General features: G+C 42.4%; 1 protein-coding gene across 1 annotated transcript in view; it reads left to right on the top strand.

Moving 5' to 3' along the window:
* Positions 1–13,423, top strand: part of GABRA3 (gamma-aminobutyric acid type A receptor subunit alpha3) — a 175,859-nt gene that overhangs the window by 148,269 nt on the left and 14,167 nt on the right. The window contains exons 7-8 of the mRNA XM_055438471.2: positions 5,176–5,328; positions 11,817–12,028. Coding sequence (XP_055294446.1) covers positions 5,176–5,328; positions 11,817–12,028 — 365 coding nt within the window. The remainder of the gene's footprint in view (positions 1–5,175; positions 5,329–11,816; positions 12,029–13,423) is intronic.

Genomic DNA, 13,423 nt, shown 5'->3' with positions numbered 1-13,423 from the left:
GAAGAATTTTCCACAGTTTATTGGATCCACACAGTCAAAGGCTTTGGCATAGTCATCTTAGTTCTGTCTTTGTTCCAGGTTATTCAACTCTTTAAAAGCAATATTTACCAATTGATAAAGAGTTCATTCCAAATGCACCATTTAACTTTTGTGATATTCTTCTTATATCTCAAGCTTTTTGCCCAATGAAGGCCATATTTACCATTCTCATATTTTTGGGCACATCAGGGTCTGCATCAATGTAGCAACTATAAGCTTGAAAAATTGTTTCTAGAAACTCTGATGAATCCTTATAGGGATTTTGGTGTATCTCCTGAATTTATTTTAAGGTCTTTTGTTTAGGTACTCCCTTTCAAAGAGCCGCTAAGATACACTTCCTATAATGCTCTAGGTGTGCCATTTCTCCATTGTTCGGATCCCAGTCAGGTTCATCAATAGGAACTGCCAGATTTGCTTCTGAAGTTCCATCTGGATCTGCTAGATGAAGCTGTTATGCTTCCTCTCTAGCGTTGTCAGTGATCATCCTCCTTTCATCCCCAGTAAGCATCAACTTCATACAAGTGTGAATGTCTGCCCAAGAGGGATGGTGAATGGCAAAGATAGAAGTGAAAAGTTCAGTCATATGGGGGGTCCTTTCAGTATGCATGGGAAATAGATGGAAAAACAGTGTAAACAGTGTCAGACTTTATTTTTTGGGCTCCAAAATCACTGCAGATGCTGATTGCAGCCATGAAATTAAAAGACACTTACTTCTTGGAAGGAAAGTTATGACCAACCTTGATAATATATTAAAAAGCAGAGACATTACTTTGCCAACCAAGGTCCGTCTAGTCAAGGCTATGGTTTTTCCCGTGGTCATGTATGGATGTGAGAGTTGGACTGTGAAGAAAGCTGATCACCGAAGAATTGATACTTTTGAACTGTGGTGTTGGAGAAGACTCTTGAGAGTCCCTTGGACTGCAAGGAGATCCAACCAGTCCATTCTAAGGGAGATCGATCCTGGGTGTTCATTGGAAGGACTGATGCTAAAGCTGAAACTGCAATACTTTGGCCACCTCATACGACGAGTTGACTCACTGGAAAAGACTCTGATGCTGGGAAGGTTTGGGGGCGGGAGGAGAAGGGGACGACCGAGAATGAGATGGCTGGATGGCATCACCGACTCGATGGACATGAGTTTGAGTGAACTCCGGGAGTTGGTGATGGACAGGGAGGCCTGGCGTGCTGTGATTCATGGGGTCGCGAAGAGTCGGACACGACTGAGCGACTGAACTGAACTGAACTTCAGTATGCAGGGTTCAGTCACTGAGGGGGTCCTCTCAGTATGCAGGTTTATGGCTTTTTCCAGTTAAGCAAATCTGAAGTTGAGAATGGCTTGTGCATCCATGGAAACCCAGCTCTTTGGCCATCTGCATTAAGTCCTCCTACATGATATGTGCACAAAGAAGATTGCCCTGCTCCAGAAGTGACTCCCAGTCCAAATTGGGTGCCCTGTCAGGTCTTAGATGGTGATAACAAACCAGGCTCCTGTGACCTGGAGGTTAACATAGAAACTTCTAATTGATTCTCATAAGTAGGGGAGACGGGAGGCAGTGCATATGTTAGCGCATCCTACTCAGCCAATGGGGCAGCTGGGTTGGTCGGAGGAGGTTTTAAGTTTTGAAATTGCATGTCCTCACTCTTGCTTTCTCCCTCTCCCTCTTGGAGAACAGGTTTTCCCTTCAGATCACTGTACCATAAGGCAGTAGCCATTTGACTGCTTTTCCTCTTAATACAATAGCATAAATGCTTCTCCGTATAGAATCTCATCATTTTCAGTTGCTCTTTCACAAAACAATTCTAATTGCAAGATTGTATAATAATTAAGTGAGCCATTCAAAGGCCATAGCTCTCCTGATCCTAACATATATTGGGACCACACACTATGACAGTAGAATATCATCTGTTACTTAGTCATAGGCTCACAACTATATTTTGCTCATTTACTTAAGGTACATCCCAAAGGGCTTTTCTTAGGGACAGATGGAGTATTTCCCATATTTATAAGTTCAAGAACAACAAAACACAAAAAGGACAAGCATTCCAATGCCAGAGGCACAAATAGGGTCCATCGTGAATGAGGGAAAAACAGGAACAAACAAATGCAAAACAAAAGCAAGTGAACACAAAGCAAAACTGAAAGAAATGGTTCAAAACTCAGAGTTCAACAACAGTTTGTGTGTGCGTGCGTGCTAAGTAACTCAGTTGTGTCCAACTCTTTGCAACCCCATAGACTGTTGCCTACCAGTGTCCTCTGTCCATGGGATTTTCCAGGCAAGAATACTGGAGTGGGTTGCCACGTCCTTCTCCAGGGGATCTTCCTGACCCAGGGATCAAACTCTCATCTCCTACATTGGCAGGCAGATTCTTTACCACTGTGCCACCTGGGAAGCCCTCAAACAACAACTGCCCTCTCCAAAAGGGTACCTTGATCAAATGAACAAATGGGCTTTTCCTTTAAGGGAAAAACCCAAATTGAGAGGGGAAGATGTTTCCAGTTGTACACACCTGAGCAACTCATCCTACCATATCAAGCCTGTCAGTTCCCAAACATTGATTCCTTGCTCTAACAGCCAAGCTCTGAGGCACCCAGTGCCGCTCTAGGGAATTTTCAAGGGAAGATCCTCAGGACAAATGGTCCTGGCAGCTGCTAGGGCCTTACCTTAAAATTCCCCAAGGAGGGCTGGTTGGTCACAAGTAGCAAGGTTCCTGGGCGGTTTCACCAAAATTTGTTGCTGAGCATAAGATTATTCTTCTCGCTGCACAACAGGCCAATCAATCCGGAGACAAATTGTTGGAGCAAGGAATAATGACTTTAATAGAAAAGCTAGCAGACCAAGAAGATGGCAGACTAGCGTCTCAAAAAAACCATTTTCCATCAGTCCAAATTTGGGCTCCTTATATATAGAAGAGGGGAGCGGGGAGGGACCCACTGTGGTGCATACCAGTGGCTGAGTGGGGCTGCTATAGCTTGTGTCTGCCTCGCCCCTATTACAGTCTCTGTCTCTGTCATGACACATTTCCCTGTGTGTCTCTTTTTTTATAAGAGAGCATCAGTCATAGTAGATCAGGTCCCATCCTACTCCAGTATGAACTCATCTTAACTAGCTATATCTGTAGCAAGCCTCTTTCTAAAGAAAGTCACATTTTGAGGCATTCAGGTTTATGACTTCATATATTTCTAGGAGACACAATTCAACCCATAACCATAACAAGTAGGAAGCCCAGGCAGAAAATACACATTGGGGAGTTATCAAAGTTTAAGGTATTATTTAAAGATACAAACCTGAATAAGAATGCCAAGGGAGTGAGACAAGCTCATTTGTGTGCTCTGTGCCTTCACCCAGGCAGTTGCCAAGCAAGCCTGGCAGAGTGGTGTGCTGTGGAAACATGAGGTGTGCACACACATTGCAACTTCTTGCCTCGGGCGAATCTGAGTTGTTGCAGATCACCCAGACAGGTAGAGGCAGACTCACTGATAGGTAGACCAGCAGATCAGTGGATATGGCACTGCTCTTGACCATAAATTGAGGAGACCCTCTGCTGGCATGAAAGGCCAGTTGAAAATGCTTCTGCTAGAACATCATGACCTTGTAATAGAAGTGGTCATGCTCTAGCAGGGTTTATTGGGTCGGATGCATGTAGGCTCCATGGCAGGTGCGGTAGGGGCACCTCCAACAGTGAGGGGAGACCAGGAAGCAAGGCCATTTGCCCTCCTGAGGTCAGGGAGGAAATAAAGAAATGGCCCCAGAGGCAATATTGTAGCTGCCTGATCTGCCTGCTCCTATCAAACTCTCCGCTAGGTGGAACAGTACATGCCTGGACAGATGGGCCAGCTGGGGCTACCCTACTAGGATCTAGGATGTGATACCCCTCCGTGTATGGATTTGGGGCCGGAGATGCTAGCCTCTGCTCACTCACACACCAGGCACCTGCTATTGGATGGTGCAGACCCCTCAGTTCAGCTGTCATCCAGGCCCCTACAGTGCCCTTCTAGGATATAACAGGGACAGGACAGGCACACAGCCATTAGCATGAGACCTTTACCAGGGTGTTTAGAGAGCCTGCTCAGCCAGTAATCAGCTTGCAGGTGTCCTTGTGGCAGAGAGTACAGTGAGAGGCGGATCTCGGCCTTCTTTCCAGGCCCTCCAGGCACTTCGGCCTCAGGCCAGTGGGTGAGCTGGGGGGCCCCTGGGGACAGGCAGAGGACTGTGTCCCACAGAGCTCCAAGTCATCACTAAAGACACCCATTTTCCAAGCCCAGGCCTCAAAGCATCCATGAACCTCTTCCCCTGTCTGCAGCCTAATGGGAGCAGTGTCTTCATAGGTTGCAGTCCATGGAGTTCTCAGATTCTCTCCAGTTTAAATAAAAAGCTGGAAGGCGAGTTCAGTCCTGCACATTTTGGCTCCCTTAGTGATGATGGCTGGGCAGGGTCTGAAGACTTGGTCCTGAGGGCGCCTCCAGCTGAGATCTGCCTCTTCAGCTGGGCCAGGGCACTGGCAAGAGGATGCAGACTAGGGGCTGGATGAATGCTCCTGGGCAGGGTAACTGATCCATGCAGTGACCCCTTCCTCTTAGCCAGGCCTGGAGCTCGAAGGGTGAAAGATGACCTTGGGACCTTGCCTGTTCTTATTAGAACAGAGAATAACATTTGTTTTGGTGAAGGTTTACAGGAACATAGTGACCTGACTGTTCACCTCAAGAACAAAGGATCTGACAACAAGAACTTTGTAACAACAAACCATGGCCGTCCCTCACCTTTCCTATAAAAGGGCTTTGCTTAAAGCTTTCTGGGAGTTCAAGATTTTTAGGGCATAAGCCACTCACTCATCTCCTTGCATGGCCCTGCAATAAACCTTTCTCTGTGCCAAGCTCCAACATTTTAGTATTGTTTGGCTTCACTGTGTGTTGGTCACATGAATTTGTGTTTGGTAACATTTTCACCAAAAAATGCAAAAACAAAAACCCACCTCTGTACTTCTTCATGATTATTAAAGACATCTGGTTACATGGACCTGAGAGGTACTGGAATGTCTTGTTCTGAGTATAAGGTTAAGGAGCTTTGTGAACTGAATTGGGGCCCACCTTGATCCAACAATGTTTGACTGCAATAATGTCTGATTTTTATTCTCTAGGAGAATATGTCGTCATGACAACCCACTTCCATCTCAAGCGAAAAATTGGCTATTTTGTGATCCAGACCTACTTGCCATGTATCATGACTGTCATCCTGTCACAAGTGTCTTTCTGGCTCAACAGAGAGTCTGTCCCTGCCCGCACGGTCTTTGGTGAGTGTTATTTTATGAAGAATAGGGTGGGGGGACATTTGCAAAGTGTTATGATGAACAGTCAGAGTAGGGGTAAGCATGGTAGAAGAATCATTACTGTAGTGAATAGGAGGAACACCTGAGCCTAGCATTAGTAACTAAGTCATCATACCTTGGTGTGTTCAGCAACTAAATTATTAAAAGGAAGTGGGAATAAGAAGAGTATTGGAACATTAAGGTTTACTGAAATTCTTCCTATCTCAGTCAGGTTTGCTTCCAGAGCTGGAGAGCGATGGAACTTTCAGTGAAATGGAGAGGAAATTAGTGGGCAGAGCTGGAGAAAGGGAAGGGGAGAAACTAAGATGAAGACAGAGAAGTAGATTGGGGCTTTTTAATGACCCAGGTTTTTATATGACTATCTGACTTTGCTGCTTTCTCTCTACCCTTTTTGAAAGTATGAATTCTCTGATATTCAGTAAGAGATACACAAAGTTTGGTTTTTATAAGAATACCTATAATTAGAGAAATTTTCTTCACTATGAATTGACTGTTGTCTAGGAAGAGATTTGCATAGCTTTAGCACTTTTCCGTGAGAGACTTAAAGCACATAAACTGTTTTCTGTCTTTTTTTCTAACTGTAAGATTTTTTTAGGAGATAAACATTAATTGACTCTTAATCCACTAAATTGTCTCCATATACTTTGATATGCTGAGTATTCATAAAGAAGGCCAATATTTCCTACAGAGATCCTGAAGCTATATTGTGTAATTAAAGACTAAATGATGTTTCAGAAGGAAGAAGCATTTTAGGTCAGGTAGAAGAGGAGACAGTATTGGAGAAAGAAAGAGAAATAATCTGTAAAGTAAGAAAAAATGAGAAAGGGTGTGATATCATCGAAATCAAAAGAGGTGAGTGTTCAAGAAACAGGGAATAATCAACTGGGGGTGAATTCTGTGTGTTTAGGTAAAATGCAGATAAAAACTGTATTTGGATCATGATATGCTTGGTTGCTGGTGATTTGAAAAGAACAGCTCTAATGAAGTTGGGGGGGGCATAATCTATATAGGAGTAGATTAAATTTGCCCAATTTTTGGAAATGTTACAAACTATATACCTTGAAAAAAATCTTCCTATACAAAATCCTTAAAAAAAAACAGATAAAACATAGAAAACATTCTTTTTTAATATCTGAGCTCATAAGAAATTAAAGAAAACACTCAGTGGCCGAAATGGAAGAAAGAACTGAAAACTGGAATGTTAATGACATGAGCTGGTACTGTTGTAACAGGAAAATGGATCAATGGATGGACTACTTGTCTTGGTAGATAAGTGTCTGAGTTTTAAGGTTACACAAGAAAGGCTTTTAGCTTGAGTGAAATTAAGGGTTAGAACTAGGATTGTGGTAGGCTTAATAATGGTCCCTAGTAAGAAGAGGTGGCAAGAATACACAGAAGAACTGTACAAAAAAGATCTTCACGACCAAGATAATCGTGATGGTGTCATCACTCACCTAGAACCAGACATCCTGGAATGTGAAGTCAAGTGGGCCTTAGAAAGCATCACTACGAACAAAGCTAGTGGAGGTGATGGAATTCCAGTTGAGCTATTTCAAATCCTGAAAGATGATGCTGTGAAAGTGCTACACTCAATACGCCAGCAAATTTGGAAAACTCAGCAGTGGCCACAGGGCTGGAAAAGGTCAGATTTCATTCCAATCCCAAAGAAAGGCAATGCCAAAGAATGCTCAAACTACCGCACAATTGCACTCATCTCACACGCTAGTAAATTGATGCTCAAAATTCTTCAAGCCAGGCTTCAGCAATATGTGAACCGTGAACTTCCAGATGTTCAAGATGGCTTTAGAAAAGGCAGAGGAACCAGAGATGAAATTGCCAACATCCGCTGGATCATGGAAAAAGCAAGAGAGTTCCAGAAAAACATCTATTTCTGCTTTATTGACTATGCCAAAGACTTTGACAGTGTGGATCACAATAAACTGTGGAAAATTCTGAAAGAGATGAGAATACCAGACCACCTGACCTGCCTCTTGAGAAACCTGTATGCAGGTCAGGAAGCAACAGTTACAACTGGACATGTAACAACAGACTGGTTCCAAATAGGAAAAGGAGTAAATCAAGGCTGTATATTGTCACCTTGCTTATTTAACTTATATGCAGGGTACATCATGAGGAACGCTGGGCTGGAAGAAGCACAAGCTGGAATCAAGATTGCCAGGAGAAATATCAATAACCTCAGATATGCAGATGACACTACCCTTATGGCAGAAAGTGAAGAAGAACTAAAAAGTCTCTTGATGAAAGTGAAAGAGGAGAATGAAAAAATTGACTTAAAGCTCAACATTCAGAAACCTAAGATCATGGCATCCAGTCCCATCACTTCATGGGAAATAGATGGGGAAACAGTGGCTGACTTTATTTTTCTGGGCTCCAAAATCGCTGCAGATGGTGATTGCAGCCATGAAATTAAAAGACTCTTACTCCTTGGAAGGAAAGTTATGACCAACCTAGACAACATATTAAAAAGCAGAGACATTACTTTGCCAACTAAGGTCCGTCTAGTTAAGGCTATGGTTTTTCCAGAAGTCATGTATGGATGTGAGAGTTGGACTGTGAAGAAAGCTGAGTGCCGAGGAATTGATGCTTTTGAACTGTGGTGTTGGAGAAGACTCTTGAGAGTTCCTTGCACTGCAAGGAGATCCAACCAGTCCATTCTAAAGGAGATCAGTCCTGGATATTTATTGGACAGACTGATACTGAAGCTGAAACTCCAGTACTTTGGCTACCTCATGCGACGAGTTGACTCACTGGAAAAGAGTCTGATGCTGGGAGAGATTGGGGGCAGGAGGAGAAGGGGACGACAGAGAATGAGATGGCTGGATGGCATCACTGACTCGATGGACATGAGTTTGAGTGAACTCCGGGAGTTGGTGATGGACAGGGAGGCCTGGTGTCCTGTGATTCATGGGGTTGCAAAGAGTCGGACACGACTGAGCGACTGAACTGAACTGAACTGAGTGATACCCATGTTCTAATCTCTGGAACTTTTGAATGTTACCTTATATGGCAAAAGAACTTTACATATTTGTTCTTAGTTAAGAATTTTGAGATGGGGAGATTATCTTGTATTATCTCAAGCAACTTTAGTTGGGTAGGACAGATAAATTATCAAAGAAGCATACTAACTAGACTTTTAGAAGTACTCAAAGGAAGGAAGAGGGCAGTCACAGGAAAACTTTGTAAAAGAGTCTTGAAAGAGAAGCCCTGTGTGGCAGGCCTGGATCTTTTAAAATGCCAAACCTCTTTGTCCATCCATGAAGTACACCAGATGCTTGATTGAGGGCCCTACCAGCTCTGACTAGCTAAGAACTCTTCATAGGATGTCAGTTTTAATTAAGCCTTAGAGGCTAGAGTTCTAAACATCTCCACTGAGATATGGCATCTAAACACTTGTGATGCAGTATGGTTCTCTTGATCCATGCTTTGGCACTGTTAAGAATGTGCCTGTGTGGACAATTGCATTTGCTGATAACCATAAATGAGATAACTTGTTTGTTCCATGAATCACTTGCTCAGTGTGATCAGAGGGTTACTGAGCCTTAGATCCATTCTCAGAGCTTACCAGGCTACAAATTCAGATTTTGTTATGAGGTCCTAGCTGTATGGCTTATTCCTGACAGGGCTTAAATTGTCTTTTCGCGAATCAGCCTTGACAATTCTCTGCTTAGTTTGTGTAAAGGTGCTCATTTAGGGTCTGAAACTGTATTAAGTTTTTGCCAGTCTGGATTTTGATTTATATAGTAAATGTGTAAGTAAGGTACTCAAAGAATCAAGATATGAAAGGAGGCCCCAGATACTGCAGCACACATGGCTGACTCTCTGGGTAGAGTTAATAGTTAATAGGCCTTATCTGCTTGCCTTTTTTTTTTCTGCTTGCTTTTTGATATAACATATCTCACCCCATTAGGACTACCTTCCATACCCTACTTGACCCAGGCTCATAAGGGTCCCACTCTCCATCTTTTTGAGAAATCCAGCGCTTAGAAATAGGTTCTGACTATTCCTTGTTACTAAATTCTGGATGGATTTGGGTACACAACTGCATCATCAAAATTCTGGAGGAGATTGTAGGGAATATTCATGTAGATTGTAAGAATGAAGGCAAGGAGATATTAAGGAAATTGCCCAAGATGCAAAACCAGTTAAGTGGTAGAACTCAGGACTTCCTAATTCTAGTGTAGGTATTCAAGACTGGGGCATGCCAGATGGCTCAGTGGTAAAGAATCCACCTGCCAATGCAGGAGACATGGGTCGATCCCTGGGTCGGGAAGATACCCTGTAGAAGGGAATGGCTACCCACTCCAGTATTCTTGCCTGGGAAATCCCATGGACAGAGGACCCTGGTGTGCTACAGTCCATGGGTTTGCAAAAGAGTCAGACATGACTTCACAACTAAAAAACAATAACATTTAAGATTGGAATACTCTTACTAACAATGGCAAAATTAGTGTTATAATATTATTGTTAAAATGTGACTATAATTCAGTTTAGTTCAGTCACTCAGTCGTGTCTGACTTTTTGCGATCCCATGAACTGCAGCACACCAGGCTTCCCTGTCCATCACCAACTCCCGGAGTTCACTCAAACTCACGTCCATTGAGTCGGTGATGCCATCCAGCCATCTTATTCGCTGTCATCCCCTTCTCCTCTTGCCCTCAATCTTTCCCAGCATCCGGGTCTTTTCCAGTGAGTCAGCTCTTCGCATCAGGTGGCCAAAGTATTGTAGTTTCAGCTTCAACATCAGTCCTTCCCATGAATACCCAGGACTGATCTGCTTTAGGATGGACTGGTTGGATCTCCTTGCAGTCCAAGGGACTCTCAAGAGTCTTCTCCAACACCACAGTTCAAAAGCATCAATTCTTTGGCACTCAACTTTCCTTATAGTCCAACTCTCACATCCACACATGACTACTAAAAAAACCATAGCCTTGACTAGACGGACCTTTGTTGGCAAAGTAATGTCTCTGCTTTTTAATTTGCTGTCTAGGTTGGTCATAACTTTCCTTCCAAGGAGTAAGTGTCTTTTAATTTCATGGCTGCAATGAAATTAAATCAACATCTGCACTGATTTTGGAACCCCCCTAAAATAAAGTCAGCCACTGTTTCCCCATCTATTTGCCATGAAGTGGTTAACAATATGAGCTCATATTGTTAACCACAACACTATATAGTTCATATGCATATCTAAACTATGAACAGATTAGAAAAAATTTTAATAAATTTTAAAAGTGAGTAAAAGAAAGTCTTCAATCTAGATTAATAAATACCACCAAGAAAAAGAATCAATTGATTTAAAACCAGGCTCTGGTTTGGCAAAAACTAATAAGAAATAGATGTGAAAATAGTTTTGGTTGTTCATGAATTCAATAGGACCTAGACTGTGATGTAGCTAAAAGAGAGTTTTTCTACAATGGTTTGTTGTATTATTAGGGGAATAGTGTCCACAACAAATGAAATGATACTCCAGCTAATATCAGACCATATCCTGAGTCTTAGCCTAAGTTCTGGTCTGTTGAGAAGGCATCTACAAGAATGGAGACGGAGGAGAAACAAAAGAAGGAGCTGGCCACATTATAGAGATGAACAGACTCACAAGAAACCATGGCCACTCTCTCCAACTTTCTGAAGTCCTGTCCCAGAAAGAAAAAAATTAGCATTTCTTTCTTATGTCTCCAGACAGAACCTCTGAGATCAGTCAGTGGATTAGGAGTTAGGGGAAGGCAGGTTTCAGCATAAGGTAGACTTTTCAAATTAGAAAGTTCTATTACACTGAAATAGGTTACCTACAACCTAGTCTTCAATGGAAATGTTTAAGCTGAGGTTAAAGGGCAACTCTTAAGTGCTTTACTGGAGATTCCTATTCCTGTGATAATTGGGATGGGGTAGTTACTATGTAGAACCATTCCATTTTGACATTATCTGTTTTTTTTGTTTTTGTATTTTATTTTAAAGAGGCCATTGTGGGTGGGGTTTAGCTCCTCTTTGCAAGGAGGAAGATGGTGATGATATCATCAGGTACACTCAATGTCGTTTAGTGGCAACTAGAACTGTGGTGTTGGAGAAGACTCTTGAGAGTCCCTTGGACTGCACGGAGATCCAACCAGTCCATTCTAAAGGAGATCAATCCTGGGTGTTCATTGGAAGGACTGATGCTGAAGCTGAAACTCCAATACTTTGGCCACCTCATGCGAAGAGTTGACTCACTGGAAAAGACTCTGATGCTGGGAGGGATTGGGGGCAGGAGGAGAAGGGGACGACAGAGAATGAGATGGCTGGATGGCATCACCGACTCGATAGACATGAGTTTGAGTGAACTCTGGGAGTTGGTGATGGACAGGGAGGCCTGGCGTGCTGTGATTCATGGGGTCGCAAAGAGTCGGACATGACTGAGCGACTGAACTGAACTGAGTTCTTCTTTTCTCTCTCCCTAGGTGTCACCACTGTTCTCACCATGACCACCTTGAGTATCAGTGCCAGAAACTCCTTACCTAAAGTGGCATATGCGACGGCCATGGATTGGTTCATAGCCGTGTGTTATGCCTTTGTATTTTCTGCGCTGATTGAGTTTGCAACCGTGAACTACTTCACAAAGCGGAGTTGGGCTTGGGAAGGCAAGAAGGTGCCAGAGGCCCTGGAGATGAAGGTAAGATACAGGAAAGGTGGGGGCTGGGAAGCATTCCCTGAGAGAACTGTATTGGAACCAGGAGTGGGCAGCCTGCAGCCTGTGGGAACTGGCCAGGGCTGTGTGCTATTCACTGGGGTCATCAATCCAGTTCTCAACTGGAGTGCTTCTTGGCAGTGTGGAGTGTTTGCTGGGGGCAAAGAAAAGAGGGTCGGTATCATGGAGGGCTGATGTCTTGTGGTGAGGGATCAAACCTAAGTGTGATACTGCTGAACCCAAGGGTAATATGTTGTACTTACAAAGTTATCCAGAAGAGTGGTCCTTATCTTCCACCCAGAGAACAGTCTCTAGGGCCACTTCTGCCCCTCATTTTGGCAATATGTTCCCATTACCATCAAACAAAAATGATCATCATTCCTTCTATGTCTTTGCTTATTTTTATTCTCTACCTGGAATGTTCTTTTTTTATTTTCCTGCCTGATAAAGACCTGCTCAGTCTTTAAGAACCAGATGAAATGCTATTTTCTCCATAGAACCTTTCCAGAATCATAAGATAGCTTCAGGTTTTCTGGGGGTGGGTGAGGTTGCTTATAATATGAAAAGCATTTATTTGCATTAGAGTTATTTGTCTGCTACCTCACTAGACTGAATTTTTTGAGGGCAGCGACTTGCCTGCATTTGTCTAACTAGCTAGCATCCATGTACAGCGCCTGACTCATAGTAAAATCTGAATAAATGTTAATTGGATTAGTGGATGAGAAGAAAAAAAAATCCCAATAAACCACCTGGAATTGGTAGGAATAAAAAAAACATAAATCATAAAACATAAAAACATAAAAAAAAACAGTAAAATCAAGTTTGATATCCTTCACTGCTTTAAAAGAGCTGAGATCTCTAGCTGTAGATGAAGACTAACCCACAATGCTAAAAAGAATGGGCAGATGTGGCCCCAGAATCATGGATATGAGAAAACATAATGAAGATTTTTCAAACTGGAGGAATAGATTCCATAGAATATAGACTGGTGAGTTGGAAAATTTTTAGAATAGATCTTAACTGTTTATTTAGATAAAATTTATTAACTCTTTGCTATAAATCATGAAGAAATAAGTATATTTCTTCTTCCTCCATATACTCTACCATAGGAATTTCTTGGTTGGTTTTATTATTATTCTTAGTCTAGTTGTTAATATTTGTATCCTTAAAATATATTTACCCATCTAATGCTTGATTCATCAGTTATAAACCAGGTCTATTGAACCCTCACCCACTGCAAGATATAGGGAAATTATTATACTTATCCTGCTTCTCACCTTTGCTTTCTACCAGTCCCTGTCATCTCTCAGCTTTTGTTATACAACTATTTCCACATTATCAAGTTTTATAGTATTTACATGCTTTTATGCAGCCATAATT

The sequence above is a fragment of the Moschus berezovskii genome, chromosome X (assembly GCF_049115385.1).
Source record: "Moschus berezovskii isolate FMDL1 chromosome X, NW_MosBer_1.0, whole genome shotgun sequence".
In the NCBI taxonomy this organism is placed as follows: domain Eukaryota; kingdom Metazoa; phylum Chordata; class Mammalia; order Artiodactyla; family Moschidae; genus Moschus; species Moschus berezovskii.
The sequence above is the reverse complement of the archived record's forward strand: the minus strand, read 5'-3'. Positions and strand labels throughout refer to the sequence as shown.